This window comes from Blastomyces gilchristii (assembly GCF_000003855.2).
Source record: "Blastomyces gilchristii SLH14081 genomic scaffold supercont1.37, whole genome shotgun sequence".
Taxonomy (NCBI): Eukaryota; Fungi; Ascomycota; class Eurotiomycetes; order Onygenales; family Ajellomycetaceae; genus Blastomyces; species Blastomyces gilchristii.
The window spans coordinates 65366-81256 of NW_003101646.1; the positions used below are offsets into that span (position 1 = coordinate 65366).

At 46.8% G+C, this 15891-nt stretch overlaps 5 protein-coding genes across 5 annotated transcripts; 3 read left to right on the forward strand and 2 right to left on the reverse strand.

Moving 5' to 3' along the window:
* Positions 1 to 14: 14 nt before the first annotated feature.
* BDBG_09224 (COPI vesicle coat beta' subunit) lies at positions 15 to 3771 on the forward strand. The gene is made up of 6 exons (XM_031723913.1): positions 15 to 283; positions 385 to 447; positions 507 to 528; positions 595 to 626; positions 682 to 1950; positions 2021 to 3771. The coding sequence occupies exons 1-6, from the start codon at positions 266 to 268 to the stop codon at positions 3179 to 3181; spliced, it is 2565 nt and encodes an 854-aa protein (XP_031581285.1). The 5' UTR covers positions 15 to 265; the 3' UTR covers positions 3182 to 3771.
* Positions 3772 to 3865: 94 nt separating this feature from the next.
* BDBG_09225 (AGC/AKT protein kinase) lies at positions 3866 to 8080 on the reverse strand. The gene is made up of 6 exons (XM_002620357.2): positions 7346 to 8080; positions 7122 to 7271; positions 6248 to 7040; positions 5762 to 6177; positions 5339 to 5703; positions 3866 to 5193 (listed from the first exon to the last, which is right to left on the reverse strand). Exons 1-6 carry the CDS (start codon positions 7365 to 7367, stop codon positions 4996 to 4998), a joined length of 1944 nt encoding a protein of 647 aa, XP_002620403.1. The 5' UTR covers positions 7368 to 8080; the 3' UTR covers positions 3866 to 4995.
* Positions 7921 to 11122, forward strand: BDBG_09226 (transcriptional adapter 2-alpha). Its single transcript, XM_002620358.2, has 3 exons — positions 7921 to 8717; positions 8810 to 10240; positions 10411 to 11122. The coding sequence occupies exons 1-3, from the start codon at positions 8625 to 8627 to the stop codon at positions 10477 to 10479; spliced, it is 1593 nt and encodes a 530-aa protein (XP_002620404.1). The 5' UTR covers positions 7921 to 8624; the 3' UTR covers positions 10480 to 11122.
* A 656-nt stretch (positions 11123 to 11778) lies between these two features.
* On the forward strand, positions 11779 to 12789 carry BDBG_09227 (enoyl-CoA hydratase; the record flags this gene model as incomplete). The annotated part of the gene is made up of 2 exons (XM_031723914.1): positions 11779 to 11884; positions 12164 to 12789. The coding sequence occupies 2 exons, from the start codon at positions 11779 to 11781 to the stop codon at positions 12787 to 12789; spliced, it is 732 nt and encodes a 243-aa protein (XP_031581286.1).
* On the reverse strand, positions 12035 to 15173 carry BDBG_09228 (uncharacterized protein). Its single transcript, XM_031723915.1, has 2 exons — positions 12942 to 15173; positions 12035 to 12876 (listed from the first exon to the last, which is right to left on the reverse strand). The coding sequence occupies exon 1, from the start codon at positions 14537 to 14539 to the stop codon at positions 13379 to 13381; it is 1161 nt and encodes a 386-aa protein (XP_031581287.1). The 5' UTR covers positions 14540 to 15173; the 3' UTR covers positions 12035 to 12876; positions 12942 to 13378.
* Between the last annotated feature and the right edge of the window lie 718 nt (positions 15174 to 15891).

Here is a 15891-nt window from a genome sequence, read left to right on the forward strand (position 1 = left end):
GGAGGCGTGGTGGGACTTCTGATCCGAAAGTCGAACCTCACATACATTGATACGGACAAGTTGCACTTCGACGTACTGACGGCATCAATTTCAGCATCATTCCCCGCGTCCTGTTGCTTTATCAACACATTTTATCTAGGAAGATACTGTTCCGTCAGTTCCAGCGACTAGGAATATATCCTAATCGCCAGGTGTTCCCTTTGGTACAGCCGCTCGCGGGCGGCACACTTATCGCCACAGAGCTACTTAGGGAAAGTTGCCCACCATGCGGTTAGATGTGAAGGTGCGTGGAATGATGGTCTTCGAAGGATTACATATTTACTGGCTTGCGAAAGGGTAGTTTTGAATGGTACAAATTGGGACTGACGTTATCTTCTATGCTAGCGACAACTGTTCGCCCGGTCGGAGAGGGTCAAGGGCATTGACTTTCACCCGACTGAGCCATGGGTAAGTGCAATACTCTCTATGCTTGCCAGGGGACGTTTCTCTAACTTATTTGCTATTAGATTTTAACTACATTGTATAGCGGTAAGCCATTGTTTCCTAAACGGGTGGTGGAAGGTCTCATCACTGATGCGCTGGAGGAACACACAGGTCATGTTTATATATGGTCTTACGAAACACAGGCGCGTACACACCCCAAGCAGAGGCTATTTCCAGTGATGCTAACCTCCAATTCAGTCTATAATTAAAACATTTGAGCTTACCGACGTCCCTGTCCGAGCCGGTCGATTCATTGCGCGAAAAAATTGGATTGTCTGCGGTTCCGATGACTTCCAACTCCGCGTCTACAATTACAACACGTCCGAAAAGATCGCATCCTTCGAAGCGCATCCAGATTACATTCGGTCTATTGTCGTCCATCCGACCCAACCGTTCGTACTCACCGCTTCCGATGACATGACGATTAAGCTGTGGGATTGGGACAAGGCATGGAAATGCGTTCAGGTTTTTGAGGGACACAACCATTATGTCATGGGTCTGGCCATCAACCCGAAAGACACAAATACATTTGCTTCAGCGTGTCTTGACCGGACGGTAAAGATATGGAGTCTGGGCTCACCGCATGCGAATTTCACACTTGAGGCCCATGAGACGAAGGGGGTTAATCACGTTGATTATTACCCACAAGCGGATAAGCCGTACCTGTTGACGACTTCCGATGATAAGACTGTAAAAGTTTGGGACTACACCACAAAGGCGCTAATAGCTACGTTAGAGGGCCACACTAGCAATGTTTCCTTCGCGTGCTACCATCCAGAGTTGCCTGTCATTATCTCCGGCTCGGAAGATGGAACCATCAAAATCTGGCACGCCAACACATATCGACTAGAGCAATCCCTGAGCTATGGCCTGGAGCGTGCATGGTGTGTTAGCTACCAACGTGGCAAACAAGGCATTGCCATGGGTTTTGACGATGGAGCTGTTGTTGTCAAGATGGGTCGTGAAGAACCTGCTGTTTCCATGGATGGGTCCGGAAAGCTGGTTTGGGCGAGACACAACGAAGTCGTGTCAACCGTAATCAAGGGTGGTGACGCAACTCTCAAAGACGGCGCCCCCTTGTCGCTCCCGACGAAGGAACTCGGTTCCTGCGAAATATACCCGCAGACACTCACCCACTCTTCGAATGGGCGGTTCGTCTCTGTCTGCGGAGATGGCGAATACATTATCTACACTGCACTTGCATGGAGAAATAAAGCCTTTGGACAGGCTTTAGACTTCGCCTGGGGTTCAAAGGATAATAGCAATGATTATGCGATTCGGGAGTCTAGTACCAGCGTCAAGATTTTCCGCAACTTCAAGGAGAAAAGCGGAGGTCTCGATGTGGGATTCCAAGCTGAAGGCCTAACAGGTGGTGTTTTGCTGGGAGTCAAGGGCCAAGGTGGTATCGGGATGTTTGACTGGGAAACTGGTTTACTCGTGAGGAGAATAGAAGTGGATCCTCGAGCTGTAGGTTTCTCGAGCCATTTTCATTGCAATTACATGATTACAGCGAGTATCTAACATTATTTATCCCTAGGTATACTGGTCTGAATCGGGAGAACTAGTTACTCTTGCATGCGATGATGCTTTCTACGTCCTCCGTTTCTCCCGCGAGAATTACATTGCCGGCCTCAACAGCGGCGAAGCTGACGAGGATGGGGTCGAAGCTGCTTTCGAAGTAATTACAGACGTCAGCGAATCCGTCCGGACAGGCGAATGGGTTGGCGATTGCTTCATCTACACTAACTCCACAAACCGCCTAAACTATCTCGTCGGCGACCAAACCTACACAATCTCCCACTTCGACCAACCAATGTATCTCCTTGGCTACCTGCCCCGAGACGGACGCATCTATCTTGCCGACAAGGATGTAAACGTAATCTCTTTCTCCCTCTCCCTCGCCGTCGTCGAATACCAAACCCTCGTACTCCGTGGTGACATGGACTCCGCCGCAGAACTCCTCGAAGACATCCCTGCCGACCAAATGAACAAAATCGCCCGCTTCCTCGAGGGACAGGGTAACAAGGAACTAGCCCTCGACGTCGCCACGGACCAGGAACACCGTTTCGAACTCTCCTTAGCTCTCAACAAGCTCGACATCGCCCTCGAAATTGCGCGCGCCGCTGACGTCGAGCACAAATGGAAAATCGTCGGTGACGCAGCCATGGCCGCCTGGGATCTCGCCCTGGCTCAAGAATGCTTCTCCAACTCCAAGGATCTAGGTTCGTTGCTGCTCCTGCACACCGCTAGCTGCAACACCGACGGTCTCCGCCGTTTGGCCGAGCAAGCCGATTCAGCAGGCTCGCATAACGTCGCCTTCTCCGCGCTCTTACAACTTGGCGATGTCGATGCGTGCATCGACCTCCTTGTCCGGACGAATCGGATCACGGAAGCTGTGCTGTTCGCGCAGACGTATAAGCCCAGCCGCGCCGCGAAGCTTGCAGCCAAGTGGAAGGAGAGTTTGGAGAAAGAGGGTAAGACGAAGGTGGCAAGGATTATTGGGATTCCACCTGGGGCTGGAATCGAAGGGGTTGAGACGGATGACGAGTTGTTTCCGGAGTGGGATGAGTATTTGAGATTGGAGACGGAGGGAGGCGTTAAGTCTGTGGATTTGATTGATATTAATGGCGATGATGAAGTGGAGGAAGTTGGTGGTGGTGATGGTGAGGCGGAGGCAGTCAATGGCGTTTCGGAATAAAGGGAGTAAAGGATATAAATTTTTGCTGCTAGTGTTGTCGTTTTGTTGTTTGCAACGAAGGGTAAAATGAATGAGGTCTTTTCTTCTTCTCCCCCCTTTCTTCACTCCGTCCGCCCTTTTCTATCTTTCTTTATTTCCAATTTGTTAATTTAATTTTATCCTTTTCATATCTATTACAGTTAGGGAGAGCCACGCGTAAAGTCAAAAAAAAAAATGGTACATTTCCCCATGTTCTTCCCATCATATTTATTTATTTCTTTCTTTATGCCTTCTTGCTTTCCTTATCTTCCTTTACCTTCCTTATACTTTTTTTTTCCACCTTTTTTGTAAACGGCGAGCGTGAGAGAAGTTACATAAAAAGTCATCCTAGCAACAGGGCCCTATTACCTAACATCCCTTTCCCCAAGCTAAGCAGAAGAAAACTTGCACAATCATATATAGCTACTATTTTGCCTCGCCTTTTCGCTACATTAGTCTTTGCAAGATATAGATAACGAGCATGCCCTCATTCTTCACCATTTGACCCACTACAAAGAGAATTATACCACTACCAACCGATGAAGGGACCCTCAACCGGGCCACAAAGTGTACACGGGGTGAGAAAGCTTGAGTCAAACATACCTTATGTATTTATACTCCTGGTTGGAGAAGGGAAGGAAAAGGAAGGGGAAGAAGCAGATTGCTGTGAACGCCCTATTGCGATGGACACGTTAACATTGTATATGCCAGGGAGTGACATGGCCATGAGGCGGTTGGGGGCTTTCTTCTACACCTTCTCTGAGACTAAGTAAAGTGGGTGATCTATGTCTTGAGATATACATACATATGTTGGAACTTGACGTCTGACTCTTTATTTTATATTTTATTTAACATTCCTTTTCGCTAACGAGAAAGGAAAATAAGTTGGTGAAAGGAAAAAAGATAGTATGGAGACAGACCAGACCAGATAAAACCAGGAGAAGGGGGAATGAAAAAAAAAAAAAAAAAAAGGAAAAAAAAAGAAAAGACAGACAGACGCAGAAAATGGTATCTATCTGACATTGAAAATATATTCACAGAATATATAAGTCAATTTGACTTAAGTTTTCTGGTTTAATTGTGGTATATTGTGTCTAACACACCTACTAGAAAGAAAAGAAGAAAAGAAAAAGCAAATAGACAACAAAAGAGATCTCAAACAAATAGATGTGTGAACACAACTCGCTCGACCGCCTTGTGTGTTGCAGGATAAATCAAAAAAACTTGAAAAAAAAAATCTTGGGACAAAAAAGTAAAAAAAAAGAGAGAGAGATAAAACGTGAATGGAGGTGTCTGCCACTTGTATGTATATTGCGGCAAACACACGGAGGAGTGAGAGATATCAGGGTTATGAAAAGGAAGGGAGATCTAGAAATCTAGATATTCGGATTTGAAATGAAACGAAATAACGAAGTATGAAAAGTGAAATTGAAAGTAAAACAAGAGGAAACTGATAGGTACTTTCCGCGCAATGAGGGGACAATCAAGAAAGTAGAAGAAAAAAATGAAAATGAAAAAAAGAAATAAGAACAGAAATGGAAAATAGTTGGGCGAATGAACACTGCAAAGGAAAAATTGAAGTAAAACAGACATGAACAGGGGGCGAGTAGTAAGAAACAGGATAACGAGTGAAAACAATCCAGTCAAAGCAAAATCATAAGAGATTCGTTAACTGTGTTTGAACTTCCAGAGTCAAAAGAACACGGGGCGAGAAGACGGAGGTTAAAGAAAACAGATAGTTGAAGATCTCTTGTTCTTCCATCAGGTCAACATCGGAGTTGAAAACAGGGGAACGATTATTCAGGGATACTTCCGAAAGATGGGTCCTTCACGCTCCCTCCAGCATCGCCGAGGCCAGCAACGGGGCGATTGTAGGACCAGCCTTCGAACTGTCGTTGCATGGTTTGAGATAGAACAGGACCCTCGACGTACGAGTCTACAGGAGCTTCGGACGTGAATTCGCGATCGAAATTCTTGGTGTCACGGGCATCAACCTGTCATATTATTAGAACTCTGCATAGGCCCAGAAAGGGTTATATTGAAGATGAGGGAGGAAGTATTGAATGTCGAGAGGCTCCCCCCACCCCCCCCTCCCCCCCCCCCAAAAAAAAAAAAAAAAAAAAAAAAAAGGAAACATACCACATCAGGGCGGAAGCTCGGCTCATATTTTCTCTGAAGCAACTTGCGCCAATCAATGTTGGAGAAGAAGTGATGTGCTTTGATTTCAGCGGCACCGTTTGCTCCAAGACGACGGTTCGGATCACGCTCGAGTAGTCTAGTAAGAAGGTCCCTCGCCGCACCCGGAACAATATCCTGGCTTGGGAAAGTAAGTGGCTCTTGGAGGATCTTCCGGTACATCTCATTCGTGTTCTCATCGTAAAATGGTGGAAGTCCCGTTAACATCTCGTACAGGAGAACTCCGAGTGTCCACCAATCCACAGCCTTTGTGTATCCCTCGGCAAGCAGGAGCTCAGGGGCGAGATATTCGGGTGTGCCACAGAATGCTAGCAGTAAATTAGCGCCAGACATCATTTAAAATCATCTCGGCTAGCAATCACTTACTATTCGTCCGGTCTTCATCTTCCATATCAAGCTTACACAATCCAAAGTCGCACAGGGCAATGTGGCCAGTATAATCCAACAGAATATTTTCTGGCTTAAGGTCACGATAGATGACTTTAAACCCGTGTAGGCACTCCAGCGCACAGATCAATTCTGCTGTGTAAAAGCGGGCCCTGTTGATATCGAAACGCTGCTCCTTTTGGAGGTGGTGGAACAATTCACCACCGTTTACGAAGGCCAAAACAAGATATAGCTTCTCTGGGGATTGGAATGAGAATTTGAGAGGAACGATGAAAGGATTGTTAATTTGGGAAAGCACTGATCTCTCAGCCAGTGTATGCGCCACTTCGGATCGAGAAATGATATGGGCTTTGCGAAGAGTTTTCATTGCATAGATACGGCCAGTATCACGTTTCCTTTAACAATAGATATATGTTAGGTCGCCGGCCGTACGAGCATTGTGGGCGATGGGCAGCTAGAACTTACATAACTTGTATGACCCTTCCAAAACTGCCTCTACCGACGACTTTCAAAAGTTCAAAATCTTCCATTTTGAGACTCTTCTGACGGTTTTCAACAAACGACACACCAATTTTGATGGCTCCTGTACCGAATTGCAAGTTTGTCCATTCCGTGCCAGACTGTCCCATTTGACGCTCCTGTTCTGCATGGGCTGCGGCTGCCTTTTCGCGGTCTTTCTTACTCAACTTGGGATCCTCCACGAAAGGACGGGCTTCTTCAAATCTCGGGTTAATTCTGCAGGCACCCAAAAAAATATCCTCACTTCTGCCAGCACCTGGTCTGGCAGCAGGGTTTCGCAGATAGAGTTGAATGTTGAGATCAGTCACACGAGAGACATCGAACTTGAAAGAGGTGTTATCGCCTGCCCAAAGAGGATTCTCCGGAGTACCTGATACAGCATCAACGAAAACCTGCTGCTTGTCAAAATCCAGAAGAGCATAGGGAAGGTATTTGGCGGAATATCGACCATGGATTGTAGGTGCAGCATTGATCCCGCCGCTCGTCGACTGAGGTCGGTTGGACTGCGCATAGGAACTAGTAACTGTTCCCTGGGTGGAATGAGATGAGGATGAGTTGGGTCTGATGGAGGGTGGTCCAGCGAAGCTACTGTTGCCTGAGATCGAGTTTTGGAAATGTGCATTGAACACCTGCTGGTAGTGAGGCGAGAGTGAGAAGCCCTTCCCCTCGTGTAACGTAATGATGAGAATACCGGGCTTAGCTGGAGCAACGGGAGGTGACACTAGAGCCTCTGAAGCAGCTAAAATTGAAGGATTACCGTATTAGTGGAACATGATAACATTCATAGGCTTCAATGATATGAATAAAAAAAGGGCCTTACCAATGCCGTTTGAGTTTGGAGAAAGGGCGGCGGGACTTGGAGATGCACTGCCATTTTCTTCCGTGGTAGCAGCATCGGGCTTAATGGTAGACGTCGACGATGACCTGCCAAAAGAATCGGCTAACGGGGCAAGATGTGTCTCCTTAAGCTCTTTGGGGGAAGAATGTCAGTAACTCAAAAACTTATGGAGGGAAATAGGACTATCATTGGGAAAAAGGGCATACTCTTTGTAAGTTTCCACGCCATGATGATGAACCTTGGGGAGTCAAGGCGAAGACGAAGTGCGATGAAGGACAGGAGAATTCCAAGGGCTAGCAAGGTGAGCGGTTATCAGTGCGAAGAGAGTTCTATCGCCTGTGTAAGGGATAAATAGGGGGAAGTTAGGAGAGAGGAGAGGTCAAAGGGTGTATATATTTGTAGACTAAGGGGACGCGGTATTTTGGATCTAGGGGTCTAAATGAGGTAATGAGCCTTGGACGGCACAATGTCTAGAGAAGGACGGGACAGAATTAGACGGCCCGACTGATAACAGAGGGAGAGGATGGAAAGTGAAGCAGAGTGCTCCCCGGGAGTATGGAGCTACCGGGTAAAATGACTGCTGCTGGACTTGTATAGAGCGGAGGGTTGGTGTTGTTGTTGGTTGTTTCGCAGCAAGAAAAGCAGAGGGGGGAAAGCCGCCAAGTACACAGGACAGTACAGTACGGAGTACAAGTACAGTAAGCAGCGGCGGCTGATTAACGGGGTCGGGGTCTCAAGTCCAGTCCTGGAGATCTGGGTCTTGGAAGTGAAACACTGCTCCGCCTTCTTCCCGAGAAAACGTTGATGGGTTGACTCGATGTCTAATTAAACGACCGACCCTCCACAAGCTTACTTACGCAGCGTAATAGTAAATAAATATTAAATAATTGTCTGGTGTTGGGTGTGTTGGGTTTGGGAAGTTGGACGGACACCATTTCGTCCCTTTTCTCCAACTCTCCCAACCTCCTTAGCCACACTTCCAGCCCGTTTTAAGCCACCAACATCTCCCAACCGAACTTGAACCCCACTAGGCCAGATAAAGACTAGTGGGCTACATCACCTGACATTAGCGGCGGCTGGCGGCTGGCTCTGGCGGCTCTCTCGGTAGATCGGAAAAGGCTCTCTTCCGGCAGCCAAACAGCCGCTCCCCCGTATCGACCATCACGACCCGGGGAACGTCAGCCCTGATCCCTGATTGTCCTCATCCGCTTCTAATTCTCCTGCCCGCTAGACAGCCTTTGGTTATTTCCTTTTCGTCGCACAAAGACCATGTCCACGCCATCGGGCTATTTACTTGTCCTATAACTCATTCCAAGACCCGACCCGACCCACTGCATAGTACAACACATACCAGGGCGAAATCCCCCCCCCCCCCTCCCCCCGAGTACCACTATACTTGTTGCGTCTCCCTAAAGGCCTACTAAACACCACTCTCACACTATAGACGGACACTCGGGAAACGGTGATGCCAGTTTGATTCACTCAATGGGTGTCATACGGAAGAAGACCGCTGCGCGCGGTACCGAAGGTGGAACAAAATACCATTGCGACGTTTGCTCTGTGGATGTCACCTCGACGGTATGTACTGACTGCGTATAGTACTGACTGCGTATACTCCGCGCCATGTTATGTTCAAGATACTGATGTTTTGGGGGGTTTGATGCGGTTAGGTGCGCATTTCTTGCGCGCATAGTGCCTGCCATGAATATGATCTGTGCGTCCCATGTTTCGCCGCCGGCGAAAGCTCAAAGAATCATGATCCGCGAACACACCCATACTACGTCATCGAGCAAAACTCGGTTCCTATCTACCAACCTGACTGGGGCGCAGATGAAGAGTTATTGCTATTAGAAGGCGCGGAAATCTACGGCCTAGGATCATGGGCAGACATTGCTGATCATATTGGCGGCTACCGAACAAAGGAAGAAGTACGCGACCATTACATCGAAACTTATATCAACAGTTCCAAATTCCCTCTCCCCGAACGCGCTGATCCCAACGACAAAACTCTACAAGAACAAATATCGAAAGAGGAGTTCCAGGCTCGCAAAAAGCGACGAATCGAAGCTCGAAAAGAGGCGGCACGGGTCGCCCCTCCTGCAACACCAAAGCAAAAGCCCACGGCCTCTGTACCCGCCTGCCATGAAGTCCAGGGGTATATGCCAGGCCGTCTCGAATTCGAGACGGAATTCGCAAATGAAGCTGAGGAAGCGGTGCAACACATGTCATTTGAACCCGGTGATGGCCTAAACGCGAATGGGGAAATGGACCCGGAAATGGAACTTAAAATGACCGTGAAGGACATTTACAACTCCCGTCTTACCGCCCGAACGGAACGTAAGAAAATAATATTCGAACACAACCTATTGGAATACCGCAAAAATACCGCCCAAGACAAGAAACGGACAAAAGAAGAACGCGAACTCCTCAACAAAGCAAAACCATTCGCCCGCATGATGAATCATGAAGATTTCGAGGAATTCACAAAGGGCCTCGAATACGAACATAACCTCCAGCTCGCAATAGCCCAACTACAAGAATGGCGAACGATGGGAATCGGCGATCTGAAAAGCGGAGAGAAGTACGAGCAAGAAAAGCAGCAGAGAGCCCAACGCGCAATCCCGCAAGGAGCCTTTGATAGAATGGCGGGCACACGCCCCAAACCATCACAGATCCCAGATACTCCTTCCGCCGCCACACAATTAACAATGCCAGAACTACCCCTTCGCCTCCAACGCAACGGAACCCAACAGAAACAACAAGCCCCCGTCTCCACCTCCTCCGGCCCCGAACCAGCATCCGCTCTACCCTTGAACGACTTCGATAAAATGTTCGCTACCACCGAGATGAACGGGACGTCGACTCCCAAACCACCCGCAAAGACGAAATACGTCATCCCGCCAATAAGCGGGCTTGCGCCATGGAAATTGGAAAATGACATCGCCCCGGACCTGCACTTGCTGACGAAGGAGGAGGTGGAGCTGTGTAACATTCTTCATCTGCAGCCTAAACCGTATCTCGTCATTAAAGAGCATATGATTAAAGAGGCGATGAAGCAAGGCGGGAGCTTGAAGAAGAAAGATGCTCGGGCGATGTGTAAGGTGAGACCTAGAACACCCATCAGAATCCTCCAACTCTAAACCCTTGCCTCCACGGTGGTCTTTTTCCTTTTCACCTCTTTTTTTTCTTTTCTCTTTTTTTCCTTTTAGTTTCTATGTCGCGCCCGTCACAATTCCAAATCATATGAATTGACACTGTTTGTGAATAATAGGTCGACGTTGCCAAATCTTCACGAATATACGACTTTATGGTACATAGCGGGTGGATAGCGAAGGCATAAATAATGATATGAAAGGGGGACGAAGAGAAGGAGTTGAGGGAAAGGACGGAACATAAGAAAATGAGACAGAATCGAAGGAGCCATTTTCTACCCATTATCATCCCCTTTTACCGAATTTATTATTAATTATCACCAGTATCAACAACATCATCACCGTCATTATCATCATTACTACCTCACCATCTCATTCAGAACCCCTCCATCTCCCTTATAATTTTATAACCCCCATTACCCCCCTTTCACTCTCCCTCTTCATTTTTACTACTCTCGTGTTAAAATTTTATTGCCTACCTTTAACAACCATTGATATCCAATTGCACAGTGTTGCACAGCCATCCGTTTGGTTTTTATTTCCCATGAAACTGTATTTAATCTATTTACAGATTTTAGGTTTAAGTTATTTTTCCCTGTGTAAGGAAAGCAACTGCAGGCAGTGGTGAAATTTAACTTACTTTTTTTATTAAACCTTCGATTAGGGGTAAGGTTTGGGTCCAATTTCAAGCTAGGTTACTGTGCAGTATAAGATACCTTTTGCACAAGCTTCTCAGTATATATTTAATGAGGAAGTCGCATATTATATTAATGCGATTTTTATTAACTAACAAAAGCTCATAGTATAGTACATAACCAAACTATTTCAACCAGCTCCGTTCCACAGTGATCATGTCCTTTTTATTTACAAGCCAGATAAGTTTATATCTTGGGTTTAACCCGGCCTCCTCTTCCGGCTTCTCACCATCGGGCCTCGGCAGTTGGCCTGGAACTTCCCCAGATCTTGGCGTCTGCTCTGGATGGATTGTAGAATCTTAAGGAAATACATCCCGAGCGTAGATCAGGACGGGTAAGCCGCCATATAAAATAGTAATATTTAATATCCCTTTCAAGGCTCTGAACCTCGCGTATCGGAGTTTGTTTTTTTTTTTTTTTTTTTTTTTTTTTTTTTTTTTTTTTTGAAGGGAACATCCACCGCTTCACCTCGGGCATATAAAGATTCGATCCCGGGAAACACTGGAATATAACCCCCATTGTATTGTATACATCCGGACAAAGCCAGACAAAAACTACTACTTAATTTGTCTTCTTCACCGTATCCCACAAAAAACCTACCCCGTCAATCTTACAAAAATCAATATATATATATATATATAAAATAAGAAAAAAACGACAATATGACCGTACCAAACTTCACAAACCCCCCACCACCCACCCAACACTGCCTCCTCAGTTTCCCGACCCCGGAAATCCTCCTGGTAACCCTCAACCGGCCCAAATCGCTCAACTGCGTGAACTCGCAGGGCCATGCGGAACTGCACGCGGTGTGGGAGTGGATGGATGCGGACGTTGTTGAGAGTTGGTATCATTACGGGCAAGGGGAGGGCGTTTTGCGCTGGGGCTGATTTAAAGGGTAAGTTCTATTTAATTAAGCTAAGCTATTCTTAGGGCTTTGTTGTTTAGGGCAGGGAGGAAAAATAAACATATACAAAAAAGTTTCATGTGTGGATGTTTCTTGCAGTCCTGAAAGGAAAATAAAAATAAAGGGGAGAAATAAAAGATAAAATAAATAAATAAATAAATAAAAATTAAAAAAATAAAAAAAAAAATAAGAAAATGAAACGCCATAAACCCAAAACTAAACCCCCAAACCCATTAACCTAAGACTAAAAACCACAAATCAAAAATCTAGAATGTAACGATAAAAACTCCCAATCATCCGGCCGCCCAGCACCACCCCCCTCAGGCTTCGCCGGCCTATCCCGGCGCGCAGGGAAAAAACCCGTCATCTGTGCTGTCAACGGCCTCGCCTACGGCGGCGGTTGCGAGATCATCATCAACGCCGACATCGTCATCGCCAGCAGGCGCGGGGCGAAATTCGCGTTGCCGGAAGTTAAGCGCGGCGTCGTCGCGTTGGCAGGTGGGCTGACGAGGCTGGTGCGGACGGTGGGGAAGCCGCGGGCGATGGAGATGGCGTTGACGGGGAGGGTGGTCCGGGTTGAGGAGGCGGAGCGGTGGGGGCTTGTTAATGAGGTTGTGGAGGATGGGGGGGAGGCGGATGATGTGGATGTTGGGGACAGGAGGGTGGTGAAGCGGGCCGTGGAGGTTGCGGGGGAGATTGTGGCGAATAGTCCTGACGCGGTGATTGTGAGTCGGGAGGGGGTTAAGTTGGGGTGGGAAGGGGTGGGCGCGGAGGATGGGAGTCAGATGTTGATGGAGGGATGGGCGAGGCGGTTGAATGAAGGGGAGAATCTGAAGGAGGGCGTAAAGGCGTTTGTGGAGAAGAGGAAGCCGAGATGGGTTGCGAGTAAGTTGTGAGGAGGAATGTTTGCGAGCAGGTATTGGGCCTTGGATCTCCTTTCTTCTATTCCATGCTTGGCTGGATGCACTTCAATATCAAAAAAACTGTAACCTTATTAGAATAGAGGTGGAATATATTAGAACTCGAATACGGTATACAATGTAATTACCCGAATCTCATCTGTTGCATGTCCCATTCGTATATATAAATACAACGCGCTAATTTCTTCAATTAGCCGCTTCATCAAAGGAAGGTATATAATGTTGAAAAATTGATACATCTGTCCAGTGAAAAGTCCACGACAAACGTCGCACCATCAAAAACAAGCTTGAGGATGAAAATGGGCCCAGGTACCGGACTCACCAGCTGAATTAATTGAGCTGTTGAGAACTAGCATCGCCACCATACGAAATGGCCAACAGAGCTTCTAGAATACACAAACCACCCTCCCGGGATTGATGTTTGTGGTTGCCCTTTTTAGGGTTATCCTATCAATTCTCGGTCTGGTTCAATCATGTTCAGCTGGCTAGCCTTGTACCTACTTTCATTCTGGCAACATAACATGAGAGTGACACACCTGGCTTTTTCGAGTAAAAACCATGCCAATTACCCACTGGAGTGAGATCGGTCGGAAGGATTGTTCTTCGAAACTACTGGCGGTTTACGTGAAGTAGTCGGCGTTTCCGGGCTCGCTCGCCGGTTCCGCCTTGAGCTTAACTGTGAAATTTTGTTGGTATCAAGTGAAGCGTTGCAAGACACTGAGCGTTTGTTTGTTCTAGATCGTGTATTGATTCTGGAATTTCGAAGCGGTGGTTGTCGATCTTCATCCAGGATTCTACAGCACAATGGCAAAGTAGATAGAGATGGTTCCGCATCCTCATCTTCTCCCGGTAAGTCTCTTGTTGCATGAGGCACCGGACTCTGAGGCGCACTAGCGGGCCCAAATGTAGAGCGGATCCGCTTCCTCGATTGGAATGATGTAGAATCTGTAGGATCTGGAGAATCTCGCATGGCACGCTTTCTAACGTTTGAGGTACCATTTGGTTGAGAAGCGAGACGAGAAGGTTCTCGAGGTTCCTTTCTATTTCTGGGGCTCCGGGGTACGGAGCCGGGTAGGTTAGATGCATTTCCATCTGTGAAAGCATCTCCGTTGGAGCCTACCGTCGTCCTAGAAGTTAACGAAGGCTCAGCCTCCCCTGTTGGTTCCGGGGAGGCGGAAGGGACTTCGACAAAACCAAACCCATCTGAGCGGTACTTGTAGCGAACACGGCGACCAAGCCGGCTGTCACTTTCTTCAGCATTGTTAAGCACAGATTCGTCGGCGGGAGGGCTGTCTGGTTGCTCAGAATCTTCATCGTCTAGCTCTTCGTGAATCCAAGTCATCCCAGGCATATCGCCCCACTGTGGATTCCAAATCTTTTGCGCGAGCCAGTGATTCTTGACATTCTCGTAGGCTTTGGTGTTGATGTCACTGGGTTCGATATCTAGTTCGTCTTCTAACCATTCGCGCTCCTTGGATATCTGGAAAAGAAACTGATAGTATGGACGCGAGGGCTTAGTTTCACGTTTATGGGCAGTCATGCACTCCGCACTAAGAATATTCCATCGTTGGTTCGGTGGGTCTAGCGTAGGTCCCGAACGAAGTGGGCGTTGGATGTCAGCCTCATGTTCTATGTTCCCAGCGGCGTGGCCCAAAAGGCTGAGCTTTCCATCTACCACTCCATATCCCTTGCTCTTTCCATCGGTTGGTGACATTCTCGAGTGCATTCTCGGCGAAAGTAAGCTCCATCTTAAATGGCAGTGTATCTTTTCGTCCTCTCATCCGCCTCAGGCACTGGTCTATCAGACGTTCCTCCTCTATCCTTCGCTGGTAAGCGAACTGAGGTTCTGGCATTGAGTTAAGCCTTTCCTTCTTGCGTCGCTCCCGCTCCCTTCGTCGATCAGCTTCAGTGAGCGGGTGAGGCGGACTGGGTGGTTGTGTCGTCTCTCCCGACGCGTATGGCGGTGGAGGGTCGTTCAACGCGGATCGCTCGCGGGTGAGAAGCTCCGGGTTGTCCTGTAACCTCTGAAGGGCGTCAATGACTTCCGCTAACGTAAGGGGCCCAAGGCCATTAACTTGAGTGACCATGATCGCAAAAACCAGGATGATAGGTTTGATTTCAAAAGTGTTGGCCAGAATATCGCGAATGAGGTAAATGGAAAGCCGCATAGAGTCAGCATGAAGGTACGAGTGGGAAATTAATTTCGAAGCGTGAAGTTTGGAGTGTTGTGGTCGGGCGGTTGTTGGCAGTTGTTGTCATGGTTCGTCGGGCATTTGCCTGGCTGGTGGAGGGGAATATCCTTCTAAGATATTTATTTGGTATGTTAACTATTTACCATAACTAACTACAGAGTAGTTAGTTACTCTGTAACTATGTACTCCGTACTGTACCTCAGCTTCCCTTATTCTATTGTTGGTGGGCAAATCTATCAATCACAATCTCAACAATAAGGATGGATATTGTGTATGTAGTATATACTCTGTACTCACTCATAGTGACTATTCTAGCCCATTTATTAGGTCTTGGGAATCAGGAAGAACTCATTCAAATGTAGGATTATACTGACTATACTGATCAACCTGGGTAAAAATCCTTTCAGTGTAACTACAGTAACTCTTGTAAATATGGAGTAAATAGTTGGTTATCTCTGCATTATTATTATTATCATTTTTATTATGATTATTGACAACAGCAACCACATACAGATACATTCATGAGCTGTTGAAACCTACTTAGATAGTTCAATATGATTATAAAAAAAAGATTTGAACATGGTGAGAATCAAAGGTCTCATGTCACTATCATCTAAAATGCAAATACATGCACAGTATACTGTTCATAGACTGATTTCTTCATATAATATTTGTACAAAATACTAGCTATATTTGTAAAATATAAGTATTTTTTCAGTTAATTATTCTAGAGAGTATCTACTCTATATTTCTTATCTTCAATATAAATATGTATGCTGAATATGAAGCTATACAGAGTAGTGTCTACTCTGTAAATGTATGTATGTAGTTCTAAACCATGCTCTTCTTTTTCTAACTATAGTCAAACAGCACCCAGACTGCTTGG

Excerpts from the sequence above, each read along its gene's own strand:
- BDBG_09224 (XM_031723913.1), top strand. Across the intron at positions 627-681 it reads TATGGTCTTACGAAACACAG|TCTATAATTAAAACATTTGA; the intron begins GCGCGTACACAC and ends CCTCCAATTCAG. Across the intron at positions 1,951-2,020 it reads TAGAAGTGGATCCTCGAGCT|GTATACTGGTCTGAATCGGG; the intron begins GTAGGTTTCTCG and ends ATTTATCCCTAG.
- BDBG_09225 (XM_002620357.2), bottom strand. The coding sequence starts at position 7,367 with ATGGCGTGGAAACTTACAAAGA. Across the intron at positions 5,704-5,761 it reads AGATGAAGACCGGACGAATA|CATTCTGTGGCACACCCGAA; the intron begins GTAAGTGATTGC and ends ATTTACTGCTAG. Across the intron at positions 5,194-5,338 it reads CGAGCTTCCGCCCTGATGTG|GTTGATGCCCGTGACACCAA; the intron begins GTATGTTTCCTT and ends ATAATATGACAG.
- BDBG_09226 (XM_002620358.2), top strand. The coding sequence starts at position 8,625 with ATGGGTGTCATACGGAAGAAGACCGCTGCGCGCGGTACCGAAGGTGGA. Across the intron at positions 8,718-8,809 it reads CTGTGGATGTCACCTCGACG|GTGCGCATTTCTTGCGCGCA; the intron begins GTATGTACTGAC and ends TGATGCGGTTAG. Across the intron at positions 10,241-10,410 it reads ATGCTCGGGCGATGTGTAAG|GTCGACGTTGCCAAATCTTC; the intron begins GTGAGACCTAGA and ends TGTGAATAATAG.
- BDBG_09228 (XM_031723915.1), bottom strand. The coding sequence starts at position 14,539 with ATGCACTCGAGAATGTCACCAACCGATGGAAAGAGCAAGGGATATGGA.